Source organism: Fundulus heteroclitus, chromosome 22 (genome assembly GCF_011125445.2).
Source record: "Fundulus heteroclitus isolate FHET01 chromosome 22, MU-UCD_Fhet_4.1, whole genome shotgun sequence".
Taxonomy (NCBI): Eukaryota; Metazoa; Chordata; class Actinopteri; order Cyprinodontiformes; family Fundulidae; genus Fundulus; species Fundulus heteroclitus.
The window spans coordinates 33,610,158-33,624,228 of NC_046382.1; the positions used below are offsets into that span (position 1 = coordinate 33,610,158).

General features: G+C 40.0%; 1 protein-coding gene across 2 annotated transcripts; it reads left to right on the forward strand.

The window, feature by feature from the left end:
- The first annotated feature begins 187 nt into the window (after nt 1–187).
- On the forward strand, nt 188–11,925 carry LOC105937200 (cytochrome P450 3A40). 2 transcript variants are annotated; one of them, XM_021324474.2, is made up of 13 exons: nt 188–427; nt 581–674; nt 875–924; nt 1,226–1,325; nt 4,190–4,306; nt 4,656–4,741; nt 4,827–4,969; nt 5,057–5,181; nt 5,367–5,451; nt 10,805–10,965; nt 11,060–11,286; nt 11,398–11,560; nt 11,648–11,925. In XM_021324474.2, the coding sequence occupies exons 1-13, from the start codon at nt 360–362 to the stop codon at nt 11,720–11,722; spliced, it is 1,494 nt and encodes a 497-aa protein (XP_021180149.2). In that variant the 5' UTR covers nt 188–359; the 3' UTR covers nt 11,723–11,925. The 2 variants fall into 2 exon arrangements, with proteins under 2 accessions (XP_021180149.2, XP_021180150.2); XM_021324475.2 differs by having other exon boundaries at nt 10,805–10,953.
- Nucleotides 11,926–14,071: the final 2,146 nt, after the last annotated feature.

Consider the following 14,071-nt stretch of genomic DNA (forward strand, 5'->3'; position numbering starts at 1 on the left):
GTGTACCCCAGGGCAGCTGTAGCTACTAACATAGCTCACCACCATCAGGGTGTGTGTGTGAATGGCTGAATGACTAAACTGTTGTGTGAAGCGCTTTGGAGGTTGTCAAGACTAGTTAAAGCGCTATACAAGTACAAGCCATTTACCATTTCACATCATGTAGACCACAAGTGAATGATTTCAATGTGAAAAAGAAGAACTGAAAAGCAAACCTTTTGAAGTGATAAGCTGTTGAGGAAGCTCTAGAGCAAGATAAACATAACATGCGGTTTAAGGTTTCTGTACTCCTCCCCTTGTTGGCAAGCTTTAACAGAACTCGTTGACAGCCTTTCTTCAGTTTTAGTCAGACAGAAGAAGAAATGGATCTCCTGATGTTTTCAGCAACTACATGGACCTTAGTGGCTCTCGTTGTCACCTTGTTGTTACTGTGAGTATCTGCTACAGTTTTCCATTACTGTCATAGCCAGTTCTTATATCATATACCACCCATAAACCGTCTAAGGACAAAAAAAAAAAAAAAAACTGAAAAATAACAAAAACCTTATTCTGTTGCCTCTCTTTTTGTCTTTTGAAACGTAAGGTATGGAATCTGGCCATACAGGTTTTTCAAACAGCTGGGCATATCCGGACCGAGGCCCCTGCCTTTTATTGGCACAGTGATGGGTTCCAAAAAGGTAGGCCTGTGCCTGAACAAACCGAGACGACCCTTTGAGTTGATTAGTAAACATTTGTAAATGGGGAAACAGGAGCGTTTTTCATTTACAACTTTACATGTCATTGTTTTTTTGTTTTTTGTTTTTCACCCAAAGGAAATTTGTTTTACTCTCAGTAATTTCGGATGCTCTTTAATTCATCCTTCTGTGATTCTTTGCAGGGACTCAACTTTGACCGTGAGTGCCAGTCCAAGTATGGGGATGTCTGGGGGTGAGTTGTTTCATCATATGTGGATAAGTCCTGAACTCTGTTTCCCTTATATAGACTCCTATTTCAGGAAAATGTTTGCTATAAAAGCATTACAATGCAAACATTCTAAAAACCCTTTTATTAACAACTAGTTTCTGTTGGAATCATACAATTATGAAACAATTTTAACGTGAACACCATGTGATTTGCAAAATTTCATAAATACAATTTCAGTACAGTTTTTTATTTTTTTTATTTATGTGCGTGTGCTTCGTGTGCAGCCCATAGTTTCAGCTGTAAGGTTCCCTTCTTGTTTTTTCAGTTTGTTTGAGGGGCGCACCCCATTGTTGATGGTTGCAGACCCCGAGATGCTAAAAACCATCTTGGTGAAGGAATGCTACACAGCGTTCACAAACCGGAGGGTAAGGTGTTGTGTTAAACAAAGCAAATTCCTTCACTGTAATATTTATAGTGAGGGAGCCACTTCAACTGAGAGCCTTATACCATTGCTGGTTAATTACTGTTTGTTATGAGGAAAACAATTTTATATCGACCTGAAAGCACAAAATCATAATACATAACTTTTTTTAAGATATTTTTTTTCAGATAATATCATATATGATATTTTTATTTTTATTTTTTGTAGTCTAGCTAGATTTATAGGATTACATCCAAAACACACCAACACACCCACAACATCTGATCCAACAAGAACTAAAGCTTTGTTTCATCATCCTGACTAGTGTTGCTCTTTCCCATCTGTGGGACTGGGAGTGTAACGTTTCAGCCGACAGCCATCATCTTTCACACCATGTGCCTCCTCTCATTCCAGCAATAGTCTGAGTGGGTTTTTGAAGTGACTTGTTAAGACAGTCCTTGTCATCAGCTACCAACAGCGCCAAAAGAATGCCCAGAGCAGTTTTGCCTTTTTGAAATCTCTCTGAAAGACCATATGTCTTAACATTGCTTGATGACATATGTTCTAAGCTTGAGAGGACAGAATCATACTGATTTAGAACAGTGGTAATAGCTTTACCACAGACTGTCCACTGGATAGGACGTAGCAGTGTAAGAGAAGCACTTGTTGCTCTTGATGCAGTAGCAGCAAATAATAACTTAAATTTCCCTGACTGGTATTGTACAATAAGAAGTTTTCAAGCCCCTCCTGTCAATTTTAGAACAAATGACAGAAAGGAAATGCCTGTTCGCTCAAGCAAGAGATAAGGATGGGTGTGTATGCAGTCTTTATCAAGACTGAGCGACAGAGACGATGATTAATGGTTTTGTTATTTCCTGTTACAGTATAATGATTGTATTAGCATTTCCCCCAGGAATAACTGAAAGACAGTTGTTTGGTGGGATATCCTACAATATCCCACACACACATCCATTTAATAGCACACTATAAACAGTGCTATAAATGTTTGTGCAGTTGGGATTTTGATTATGTGTTTGATTGTACATGTGTGAGATGTATGACTAAATCCCCCGTCTGGCTGAGAAGAGATTGGACGTCTCGTCTGTTTATTTTGGTTGAAACCTATTTTTTAAAAAAATCTTATTGTATCTCCCACACTGCTTGCTTGGAGTACCCATCTCATGAACCCGTTGGAAAGTATCACATATGACCGGCCTGGCAAGCAGCCACATAATGAAGATAAAGGTATATTTGGTTGTTGCTGTGCATCAAGGGCTGCTTTTGCAATTTCTGCACCTGCGGTTCCAGGAACCTGATACAACCCACCAAAAACCTCCTGAGGTTGTGGGTCCTGGTCTACAAACCCAATACAGACTGACCTGCTCGGTACCTGAAAAGTCTTGTGTTCCATCAGTGATTAGAGATAACTGCTAAATGTAAACAGATTAAGACTGTTACATTTAGCCATTCCTCTGGCAGTAGTGATGCCCAACAAGTGCAAAATTTAATTTTGCACATTTGGTGACGTGTAGACCTGATACTGTGAAAGCCATTGAGAGAGACGAGCATCACCCTTAGATTTAGATTTTAGTAACTGAATCAAGTTGCCATCTTACAAATCGTGTTCTCTAACCGCTAGTCCTTGCCTGGCCAAGGACATCACTGAACCCACTACATTTTGGAAGCAGTACAGTGCCTCTTCTTGCTGTTTTGCAACAGCACTTGAAAGCAGAGCATTGACTTGTTTTCCTTTTTTTGCATAAACCATAACTGCATGTTGGTGGCTTTGACTGAGCTAACGGGTCTTAAATATTGCGGTAGCATTTTTCCAGTTTGAATTATGTATGTTTCAAACACAATTAAAAAAAAATAAAGCCTTTTAATTGGTCATTGCAGTGAAGCCATGGATGCTGTTAATACCGCCTGTCCTGAAAATGCAAAGTTTCTATTTGAAGGTTTTTGTGTCTCAATGACTTTGGGATTTGGCTGATTTGGTTTGGTAAATTTATTTTAAAAATCTGCTCCATCCCTCTCTTCATGTCTACAGCCTCTCCCCTCCCCCTGGCCTTCATCCTCAGAGTCCCCAATGCTCTCTACAGATGAATGAGCTTCCTTGACAATATTCAAGTTCAGTTAATTTTCCCCTTTAATCGGACAAAACACAGGTTGGCTTTAGTTTAATGTAGTTTACATTTTTGTGTCTGTCTCACCCGAGATTCTGACTCCACACTGTCCCTGGATTGGCTGGCATAAGTAATCCTGCGCCCTGCTGAAATACAATTTAGTGTAACACTTAGTATACACACAATTTCAGCCAGGAATTCTGCCCCTCCTTTACATACATCATGTCTTCCTTTCACTGTCAGCCAATTTGACTCCTTTCAACCAATAATTTTTTTAGATAATTAATTTGAATGCACACTCTCTCTCCTTAGTGTTCAGCTGTATCAGTGACAACCCTCTACCTATTACCACCTGCAGCAAAATCATCATATCGCTAGTGTTGAGGAAAATAAAATTAACTGTTATATTAATCAGGCATTTGTATCAAAAGTAATAAGGTACTTATCGCCGTTTTACTTTTTAGGGGCTTTATAACACTGGGGCTGGATTCAGTTTATTTCTTTATACAAAGCACTGTAGTTATTTTATCTTGTTCAGAAATGTAACACATTAAATGTATTAGCAAATTTAAAACATATTTTCATTTTAATAGTTTTTTTTTAAATTGATATTGCTGGCCATCTTAAGAAAATCGGTTTATTCTTGAACAGAATTGTGAGAAAGAAAGAGCAGAAAGACGACGACAAAAACTCTGTCCCCTCTATGTAAAGTCTAAACATGTCCGGCTGTTTTGTCTGTGTACAGATTTTCTTTGAAGACAACGGACCTCTGAAAGATTCAATCCTAGCAGTGAAAGATGAAAGGTGGAAACGAATTCGCAGCACAGTATCTCTGTGTTTCACCAGCGAAAGACTGAAACAGGTCCGGATCTCATTGCTTATTCATTTATTAATTCATTTAAGTATTGACACATGTGGAGTCCATGGTAATGCTGTCAAAGAAACTATGCTGAAGCTACTTTTATTTAAGATGCATCAACAAAGCTTTATTAACTTAAAAGATAAAATTGTTCTCGATTTGGTTTACAGAACATGATTAATATTTTACCTATAATGGCTTCTGCTTGTCCCTTCTTCAAGAAATTTAAATCAAGTGCCCTTTTGTGAGAATTTCTTTACACTTTTAGTAGATCAAATAATTTTTTTGGAGATGTGAACATAAAAGAGGAAGCTTGCATCTTTAATTCTGTTAATTTTTTTCTTTCCTGAAGGTTTTTCCCTTGGTTGTTGACTTTGCTGACAGATTCGTCACAAAACTTGGAAAAATGAAGCTGGATGAGCCCATTAATGTCAAACAGTATGTGTTTGATCCATTGTATTGCACCAGATTATTGAAACATTTCTCCATGCGAGCCCCCACCTCTTCCTTTCCCTCCTTCCAGATTTGTTGCACCGTTCAGTTTGGATGTGGTGACCAGTGCTTCCTTCAGCATGGAGATGGACTCTATTAACAACCCAGATAACCCTGTTAAAGCTCACATGCAAAAGCTTTTGAAAATCAAATTTTGGCTATTACTTTTCCGTTGTATGCCAACCCTTTTTCTGTTCATTATCCATTTGATAAGCCTGGAATCCATTGTTCATTTTTAACTAGAATTTTGTGTCTCTTTAGCGGTCTTTCCATTTGGTCGTCAACTGCTGAAGCTTTTCAAAGTTGAGTTTATGCCCCGATCCAGTTTGGACTTCTTCTACAACACCATAAAGAAATTCAAAGACAAACATAATGAAGAGGCAATGGTAAGCGTTGATTTCATGTAAAAAAAGAAACGGTTCTAGAAACATCTCAAGTTGGTCTTATTTACATTCACGGTGATATATATATATATATATATATATATATATATATATATATATATATATACACACACACATAGTATCAAAACATTATTCCGTTAAAGAAAAAATCTTCTCTGTAATTCCAGACTCATGGAGACTTCCTGGAGGTGATGATCCAGAGTGAGATCCCGGAAACTGACATAAAAGATTGCCATAAGGAACCAAGCAAAGGTCTGTCTTCACTGAGTATGAAAGCAAAAAAGCAGTTCTCAAATAAATTTAAATTAAAAGAGTTTAAAAAAAACTGGGTCGTACTTTTTTGAAAAGTTGTAAATTCATCCACACTGGAGATTTTTTGAGCATAAGCAACGCTTTTAAAGACCTGCTTCAGCCTACAAACTAGATTTGGCGCTGGACTTTGAATAGACCACTCCTAAAATCTGATGTGGGGTTTTTGGTGTGCTTCAGATCCTTGTCTTGGCGCATAACCCAAGCATGCTTGAGCCCAAGGTCACAAACTAATGGCCGGACATTATCCTTCAGAGTTTTCCATTTAGAGGATCATTTTCATCTATTCTAGAAAGTAAGACAGAAAAAAAACACAAACCAGGCCTGTAGCGTCCTACTCCAATCTATAATATTCTTCAGTGCTGTGTTAGTTTTTTGCCAAGGGTTGAGGGACCCTCACCTGACAGAATGGTTCACTTTTTTTTTGGTTATGTTTTGGATTCTTTTGGATCAGCAGTGACTTTTGCTTTGGAACTTTTCCATGGATGCTATTTTACTCTGTCTCTTTGCTAAATCATGAGCCCTCCACCTTACCTCAGGCAAGTGAGGTCTGCAGCACTCTGGATGTTGTTCTGTGTTCTGTTATGACCTTGAAGACGAGTCACTGATTCAGTATTATGAGTGACTCATGAGTCATTTTCCCACTTTGGAAAAGGTTTGCCACTACTCCGTGTCATTTCCATCTGTGAAAGATGATTAACTGGGCACCTAAGAAATGGCTTTGTTTTCTTTTCTTAAATTTCTTTAGGATTTAGGTAAGACATGTTGCTTATTGAGCAGAAATAATCTGTGAGGAGGGTCAATTCTTTTTTAATGACATCAAAGCATTTCAATCTGAAAAACTCACAGAGAAAGAAATGGCTTTTAGAAGGATTTTATTGACACAATAATTTAAGTCTTTGGCGTTCAGACCTCGGCAGGAACAATAATGCTGAATTATACTTTAATATGCATAAGTAGATGTATGAGAACAGGGATGTTCCCCCCAGGTCTGAAACTGGTGGTGGAGTGGAGATAGAAGAAGTTTGTTCAGTCCATATGGTGATCTGTTTAAGATAGATGTCCAATGTGATAAACACAGGTTTGCATGAACTGTCCATGATGAGCAAGCTTGACTATGGAAAGGAAAAACTCCCCTTTGGGAAGAAACATCTGGCAGAACCGGGTCCAACATGGTGGTCTTCTGCCGGACCAATAACAAGGTGATAGGGAGTGCTGAAGACTGGGAGAAAACACTCTGATGGGTTGAGGATGGAGGAACGTCATGGAAGCTAGATGAACTCAGCTACGATGGTGGAGAAGGGGTTGGGGGTGGGTTGAATCGGACATCTGATTCGTAATCCGACATGATGCGATGCTGTTTGCGCTTGCTGGTTAGCAGGCTGAGACATGGATTTGAAGTTGCTTTTAAGATGAGCACCGGATGCTGATTGGGCTTCATTGAGGTGCGGTTCATAGCTGATTGGCTCACATTAGAGGCGGATCGGCCTCTGATTGATGGAAGCAGGCGATGAGTTTCTTCAATTGAACTCTCGCTTTAGCTTCATTTCAATCTGAAAAACTCACAGAGAAAGAAATGGCAATTAGAAGGATTTAATTGACACGATAATTTAAGTCTTTGGCGCTCAGACCTCGGCAGGAACATTAATATTGAATTATACTTTAATATGCATAAGTAGATGTATGAGAACAGGGATGTTCCCCCCAAAAATGTCGAGGTCAGAGCGTCTGTATGCTGCTAAGGTGGTGTGATGGGTTAGTGAGATGATGATTAAGTGAATGAAATGAAAAAGGAGAAGTAAGCAGTGACGCTTTCTTGCGGAAGTTGTCTTGCGTATGCTTTCTTGCGGAAGTTGTCTTGAGTATGCTTTCTTGCGGAAGTTGTCTTGCATATGCTTTCTTGCGGAAGTTGCCTTGCCTATGCTTTCTTGCGGATGATGCACATAGATAAACGAGTGATCATGACAAGATGCAAGACAGGTGACGGGATGCATGACAGGATGCAACGGGATGCATAACAGAATGCATGACGCATGCATGAGAGAACACATGACAAGACGCAGGACCAGACGCACGAGAGAATGCATGACAGGATACATAAAGAATGCATGACAGATGCATGAAAGGATACATAACAGAATGAGTGACAGGATGCGTGGGAGGATAAACTGACAATATGAGTTGCGATATGAATGAAAGTATACATGTGATAAATGATGATATGAAAGAAGCATGAAATATCAACTGTATGAGAGGAGATTTACAGGAGTGTGATGATTATGAATGATAAACTCAATTTGAAAGAGTGAAAGATGAAGGGTCTGGCGAGACATGTGAATAGTTTCAGATCCACCACCAATATTTGCAGTTAGATTACCTTAAAGCTGAGAGGGCATTGAGCAGCTAAAATGAATGGATGCTCAGAACGATATGTGAGGCACGTGGATGATGACCATGGCCCATTTTTTGAGAGATCAGGAATCTGCGAAACAACAAATATAGTGAACCCCCCCCCCCCCCCCAAAAAAAACCTACGGATGGCAGCATCCGTAAGTTTTTTAAACACATCTACGACAGAAAGGCATTATAGAAATATATTTCGATCCAGGCGAGAAGCAGACCAGACCAGAAAGTCAGAACATCGGCTCTCAACCAGAGTATCCTGTTCAAGAAGGAAAGAATGAATTTAGTGAACTCGAGCTGCCTTGATTCAACAAATAATGTTCTGTTTAACTTGGGCCCCGGATTGTGATTGACCGAAACACATGGCAAATGTCTCAACTCCATTCCATGTTCTTGGAATCAGACCCTCAGTGAACAAGGATTCACCGAGTTATCCTGATCATGATCAACCACCCTTGTTTGTCCTTTGTTTGTTTTGCTTGCAAATAGTTCCTTAGCTTAGCCTCTTTCTATCTTCAGTTTGCCCAGTAGCCCAGTCAAGTCTCACCAGCCTAGCAGAGACAATTCACCAATCGAAACATTGTGCTAATTCAGGCAAACAGCATCATATAGTGATGCCCTCCGGATGTTAATTTTACCTCTGTTATTAAATTCTTGAACCCAAAAAGAATCTGTTACTCCTTTACTCTGTGTGCAGGTTCTACTGTCAAAAGACCGCCAGTGCTCAAACTCATCCCCCTCAACCATTGTCTCGATATCAGCCCAAGAGCCGATCATCACCAGACAATACTCAGCAGACAGAGAGTTATTTATGAAACATTAAATAACTTTAAACAGTGTATAATTGCACAACACTATCAACCAAACAACAGCACCCACAGTGATGCTCTCTAGATGTTCATCCTAAAATAAATTCTTGAACCTGAAAAAGAAAACTGTCAATCCCTAAAATACATGAGCAATTGCTGTTAAAAGATCGCCAATACTCAAATCTTCCCTCCACAGCCATCCCGATGTCAGCTCCCAGCTGACAATCAGACAATACCTACAAACAAGAACATTAAATAACTTTAACATGTACAATTTCACAACACCTGAAGTTATTGATTAGCAAAACATTAAACTGACCGATGAAAGACAAGAGTGACGAAGTGGCCTGGTCAGCATGAATAGAGATCAGAACCAGTACAGACTGTTGCGAACGGACGCCAAATTGCACCACAGTTGCAGCGGCTTTAATAACAATTGGTATTAATTGCTGGATTTAAAATGCACTTCTGAAATAAAATGGGTTAAGTAATAACTCAACCCTACTGTCCAGTTAAACTGAACGTGAATGACATGAAGGTACTTAATGCAGAAGGATTGCCAAAAGTAAGTCTTTGAATGACAAAATCAGAGATTTTTAAAATGCTGAGACATTTTCTAATACTGCCTGCAGGTTGATTATAAAGGGGAGACGTGAAGAACGTTACCATATCAAAGATAGAAAGAGAACACAGAAAAGGGAAAAACAAAAGAGGGGGGAAAAAGGGGTTAACATTTCAGCCTACAAACTTAATTAACACTTAAAATCGAAGCCAACTATAGGCAAGAATTACTGTAGAAAGTATGAACAATGAGTTAAATTAGAATGATATAATTATGAAATAAGAGAAGATATATGAAGTCCGTCACAAACCATACTCCAACCAGTAGGTGGCAGTAATGCTCCTACAAGCCTGATGCCAACCGCCAAAACCAGAAGAAGAAAAACAAAAACAAACATTAGAATGGATGGGATACGTTCTGCCTAAGTGCGTAGCACTGTTGCCTTGCAGCAAGAAGATCCTGGGTTCAAATCCAACCTTGGGCCTTTCTGCATGGAGTTTGCATGTTCTCCCTGTGCATGTGTGGGTTCTCTCCGGGTACTCTGGCTTCCTCCCACAGTCCAAAAACATGACTGTTAAGTTAATTGGCTTCTCTAAATTGTCCTTAGGTGTGAGTGTGTGCGTGAATGGTTGTTTGTCCTGTTTGTCTGTGTTGCCCTGCAACAGACTGGCGACCTGTCCAGGGTGTACCCCGCCTTTCGCCCAGTGAACGCTGGAGATAGGCACCAGCAACCCCCACAACCCCATCAGGGACTAAGCGGGTGAGAAAATGGATGGATGGATGGATGGATGGATGGACATTCTGCCTAAATAGTCGGACAGGTCAGAAGCATGATGACCAAATGCATGTAATATGAATGAAAACATGAGTGGATACATGTTACTTTGAGCTGCTCGGAGCGGGCATGAGAGGAGATCCGGCTGAAAGTTGTGCAGGGACGATACGGGAGGATGGGCCTCTCAGAGCTACGAAGCGGAGTGGGAGTGGAGCTGAGGTAGAGTTGGGACGGTGTCTGCGTCGCTTGGCGAGAAGCGGGGATTTGCAAGTTCATTGCGCCAGGAATCGGAGCTGATGGAAAACAGAGGCTGGGTGACGGAATGAGACGCCACAGCGGAAGAAGGCCAGCTAATAGAGTGAACCCAGGTCAGCGCGGGTTAAGATATGCTTGAGCGAATACAGAGATCGGAGAGGATGGATGCGCGGCTAGATGGCGTTCCTATGAGCAGCAGGATTTGAGGATAAGTTGTTATCGTCTTGAATCGGACATCTGATTCGTAATCCGACATGATGCGATGCTGTTTGCGCCTGCTGGTTAGCAGGCTGAGACGTGGATTTGAAGTTGCTTTTAAGATGAGCGCGGGATGCTGATTGGGCTTCATGGAGGTGCGGTTCGTAGCTGATTGGCTCACATCAGAGGCAGATCGGCCTCTGATTGATGGAGGCAGGCGATGAGTTTCTTCAATTGAACTTCCGCTTTCGCTTCATATAAATAACTCACTGACATAAATGTTTCTTGTCGTAGGTTTGACTGAGCACGAGATGCTTTCTCAGGCCTTGATCTTCATCTATGCTGGCTTCGAGACAACCACCACAACCCTGACCTTCCTCCTTTATAATCTGGCCCTCAACCCTGCTGTGATGCAGAAGCTGCAAAGAGAAATAGATGACAGCGTGCGGGATGCTGTAACACATTTTTACATCTGCTATCAACTACGTAAATAAAATTCCTCTTTCTGTTTTGTTTTTTTTATAACACATATCTCTCTATTACATCCAGACCTCCATTTCCTACGAAGACCTGAATAATCTGGAGTACCTGGACCAGGTTCTTTGTGAGTCACAGCGTCTGATTCCTTCTTTATGCCGACTTGAGAGGACTTGCAAAAAGACGGTGGAGATCAACGGCCTTACCATCCCTGACGGAACGTTAGTTGCTATTCCATTACATTTATTGCACAGGGACCCACGCTACTGGAGCTCTCCTGAACTTTTCAAACCAGAGAGGTAAATTACAGACAACACAGTGTGATCATTACGGATAACTCAGAATGAAAGCTTTGTCTTGCAAGATTTTGTCAGATTATGAACAGACGCTTATACTCTGGGCCCGTTCAGGTTCAGCAAAGAGAATGAGAAGGATCTGAACCCCTACGCATACATGCCCTTCGGCCTCGGCCCTCGTAACTGCGTTGGGATGCAATATGCAATCCTGGTCATGAAGATGCTGACTGTGCGCATCCTGCAGAGTTACACTGTTGAAACATGCAGAGACACCGTGGTAAGACTGACACCCTGTGATGATTCAGACTGTCTTTCAACTCTGCTGTCATGTCAGTGTTTAATTTCTATCTGTTTATGTCTTCAGATCCCAATTGAGTTTGACTGGAAGTATCAACCGACCAAGCCTGTGATGCTGAAGTTTGTTCCCAGAAAACTATGAGGGATCACAGGCCATGTGTAATTAACTGTAAGATTGAATATGTTGGACGGTTATGTGAAAGACCAACACAAATCGGTGCATAAATGTGCAGAGGGGGTAAAGAATAAAAGGTTTTGACCTTGTTTTAACAATAGAAGTCTGAAGTGGGGAAAACGTTGCTTTTCAGCTGTCTTAAGCAAATGTGACCATAAACGTTTACTCATTTTTCTTAAATAGGGTTCCATCAATTTTGTTTTCACGTTTCATACTTTTCTATAGTCGCACTTCTACACATTGTCAGTTTTTTTTCTAGAAAATCATGTACATTAAATTTCAAAGTATTAACCTTGAACTGCTGGAACAAGTGTCATTATCTGTGATTTCCACAAATCATCTGCCTCTAGCCCTGTAGGCCACTTTGTCTCCCGATCTGAACGCTACATCACGGGCCTTCAGCAGGGACTGCACAGATAAAGCATAATTCTCTAGATCAGCACCTTCTTTAAATACATACTAGTCAGTGTGTTCAAAACAGTCCTGTAGAGCTGAGCAGGCCTCCTCAGTCCAAACCTGAAACTAATAGAAGTTCTATGTTTCTATTTGACAACATGTTTTAATCAGTAGGTATTTGTTGTATTTTCATATTTTCTGGTACATTGTTAAGTAGAATGTATGAAAGCCATGAGATGCAGAGGATGTTGTTAATTCTGTCTTTACATTGTCTGTAATTCAGTGTCTTTTGATTGTGTGTCTTACTTAATTACTTTTGTTAGTTAATTTGTTTGTTTTCTTATAAGTTGATGCTGGTATCATGTGTTCACACACTGAGTAAAATGTCCCAATTGGACAATAAAGCATCTATTCTACTTTAGAAAACTGGACTTGACACTGGGAGGACAGGGGTGCTGCTTCAGCATCCGGAGATGTGACATAAAATCAGTTAGTGTATTTTTATTTTATTTTATTGTGCACAGAACAACAGAATGCACAACAAGCAAAGATCAAAATCCCTCTCTACATTTCATGTAGACTTCATGTAGACCTTCCAGTGTTAGCAGCATAGGAAGGTCTTTTACCCAGATATGGTAAGGATACATGTTATCACCATCTGGCTTAAAGTGTTATTTTGATTTACGTTCTCCTGAAAGTTCTAGATGTTTTTATGCATTTAATGTAAACAAATAAATATAAGTCACTTGGTGTATATAACTGGTTGTTACAACCGATCCTTTTTTGGTGAGGCCAAACTCCCTCCTTGCACTCCCCTGTCAGAGTTAAGCAATCCTGTGTGGATTAAGCAGGTTAGAAGGACGATAGAGGCATGCAACACAAGACTTTGAATATTTAAACAAACACTGAATTATTTGTGTCCCTTTACACTTTAAATATAGAATTCATTCAGTTTGATGAAAAAATTTCTTAATAGAATTAATTATTTGGTGCAGTTGATTAATTATTAAATTATTTGTTATCATGGAAAAAATATATATCTATGTAAAGTATGAATTTCAGACTTAATTCAAAGAGTCATATATATCTATACATATTTATTTGCTAAATCAATCATTTGTTGGACCGTGAACTTCTGGCCCTGCACAGTTCTCAGCAGGGTACCTGTGTCAAGGAGAGAAACTGGACTCTTCTGGATCTCAGGATCAGAAGAACTGTGTCTCTTCTGCCACCTAGCGGTTGTCATGTACCGAGTCAGACTTCTACGAGCACATTGGGCATGCGCACTTCATTGAGCATTGTGGGTAATGACCGAAACAAAATGTTTCATTTTTTTAGGTTTCATCTATAAACTCTGGGATTTAATTATATAACGGAAATATTCAAAAGATGAGATATTTGGAAATATAAAACTGAGTTAATGAAAGTTCTCAACTCCTTCTTTAAAAGATTTAATCTACTCAGTAAAATAAAAAAATAAAAAAACTAAACTGGCATTACCCATATATATATTGTTTAAATCATAATAAAGTTTATTCTGTCTTCTGCTCTGTGTCATCTTGCTCACAGCATGTTCAAGTAGAATGTTTAGCATCAAAGTGTTCTATGACATCACAGCTGATGACATCACTCCGTGACACATCAACGGAACCTTAACTACTATTGAACACCAAGCTGCTTTTTCATTTACTGTTCCCGAGACCCCCATCGCGACAGTACACCTTTGAGAGAGCACGTTCGAATCTTAGCCAAACAGCGAGAATTCAGTCTCAGATATCAGACGCCTTTCAGAGAAGCGACTATATCTGATTTACAGAAAGTTAGACATGGAGCAAACGCTTTCATGGGTAGATATGGTCGACCTCAACATCCAGGTCGACTACGATGCGATCATCTTCCCTATGGAAGATGGCAGTGACG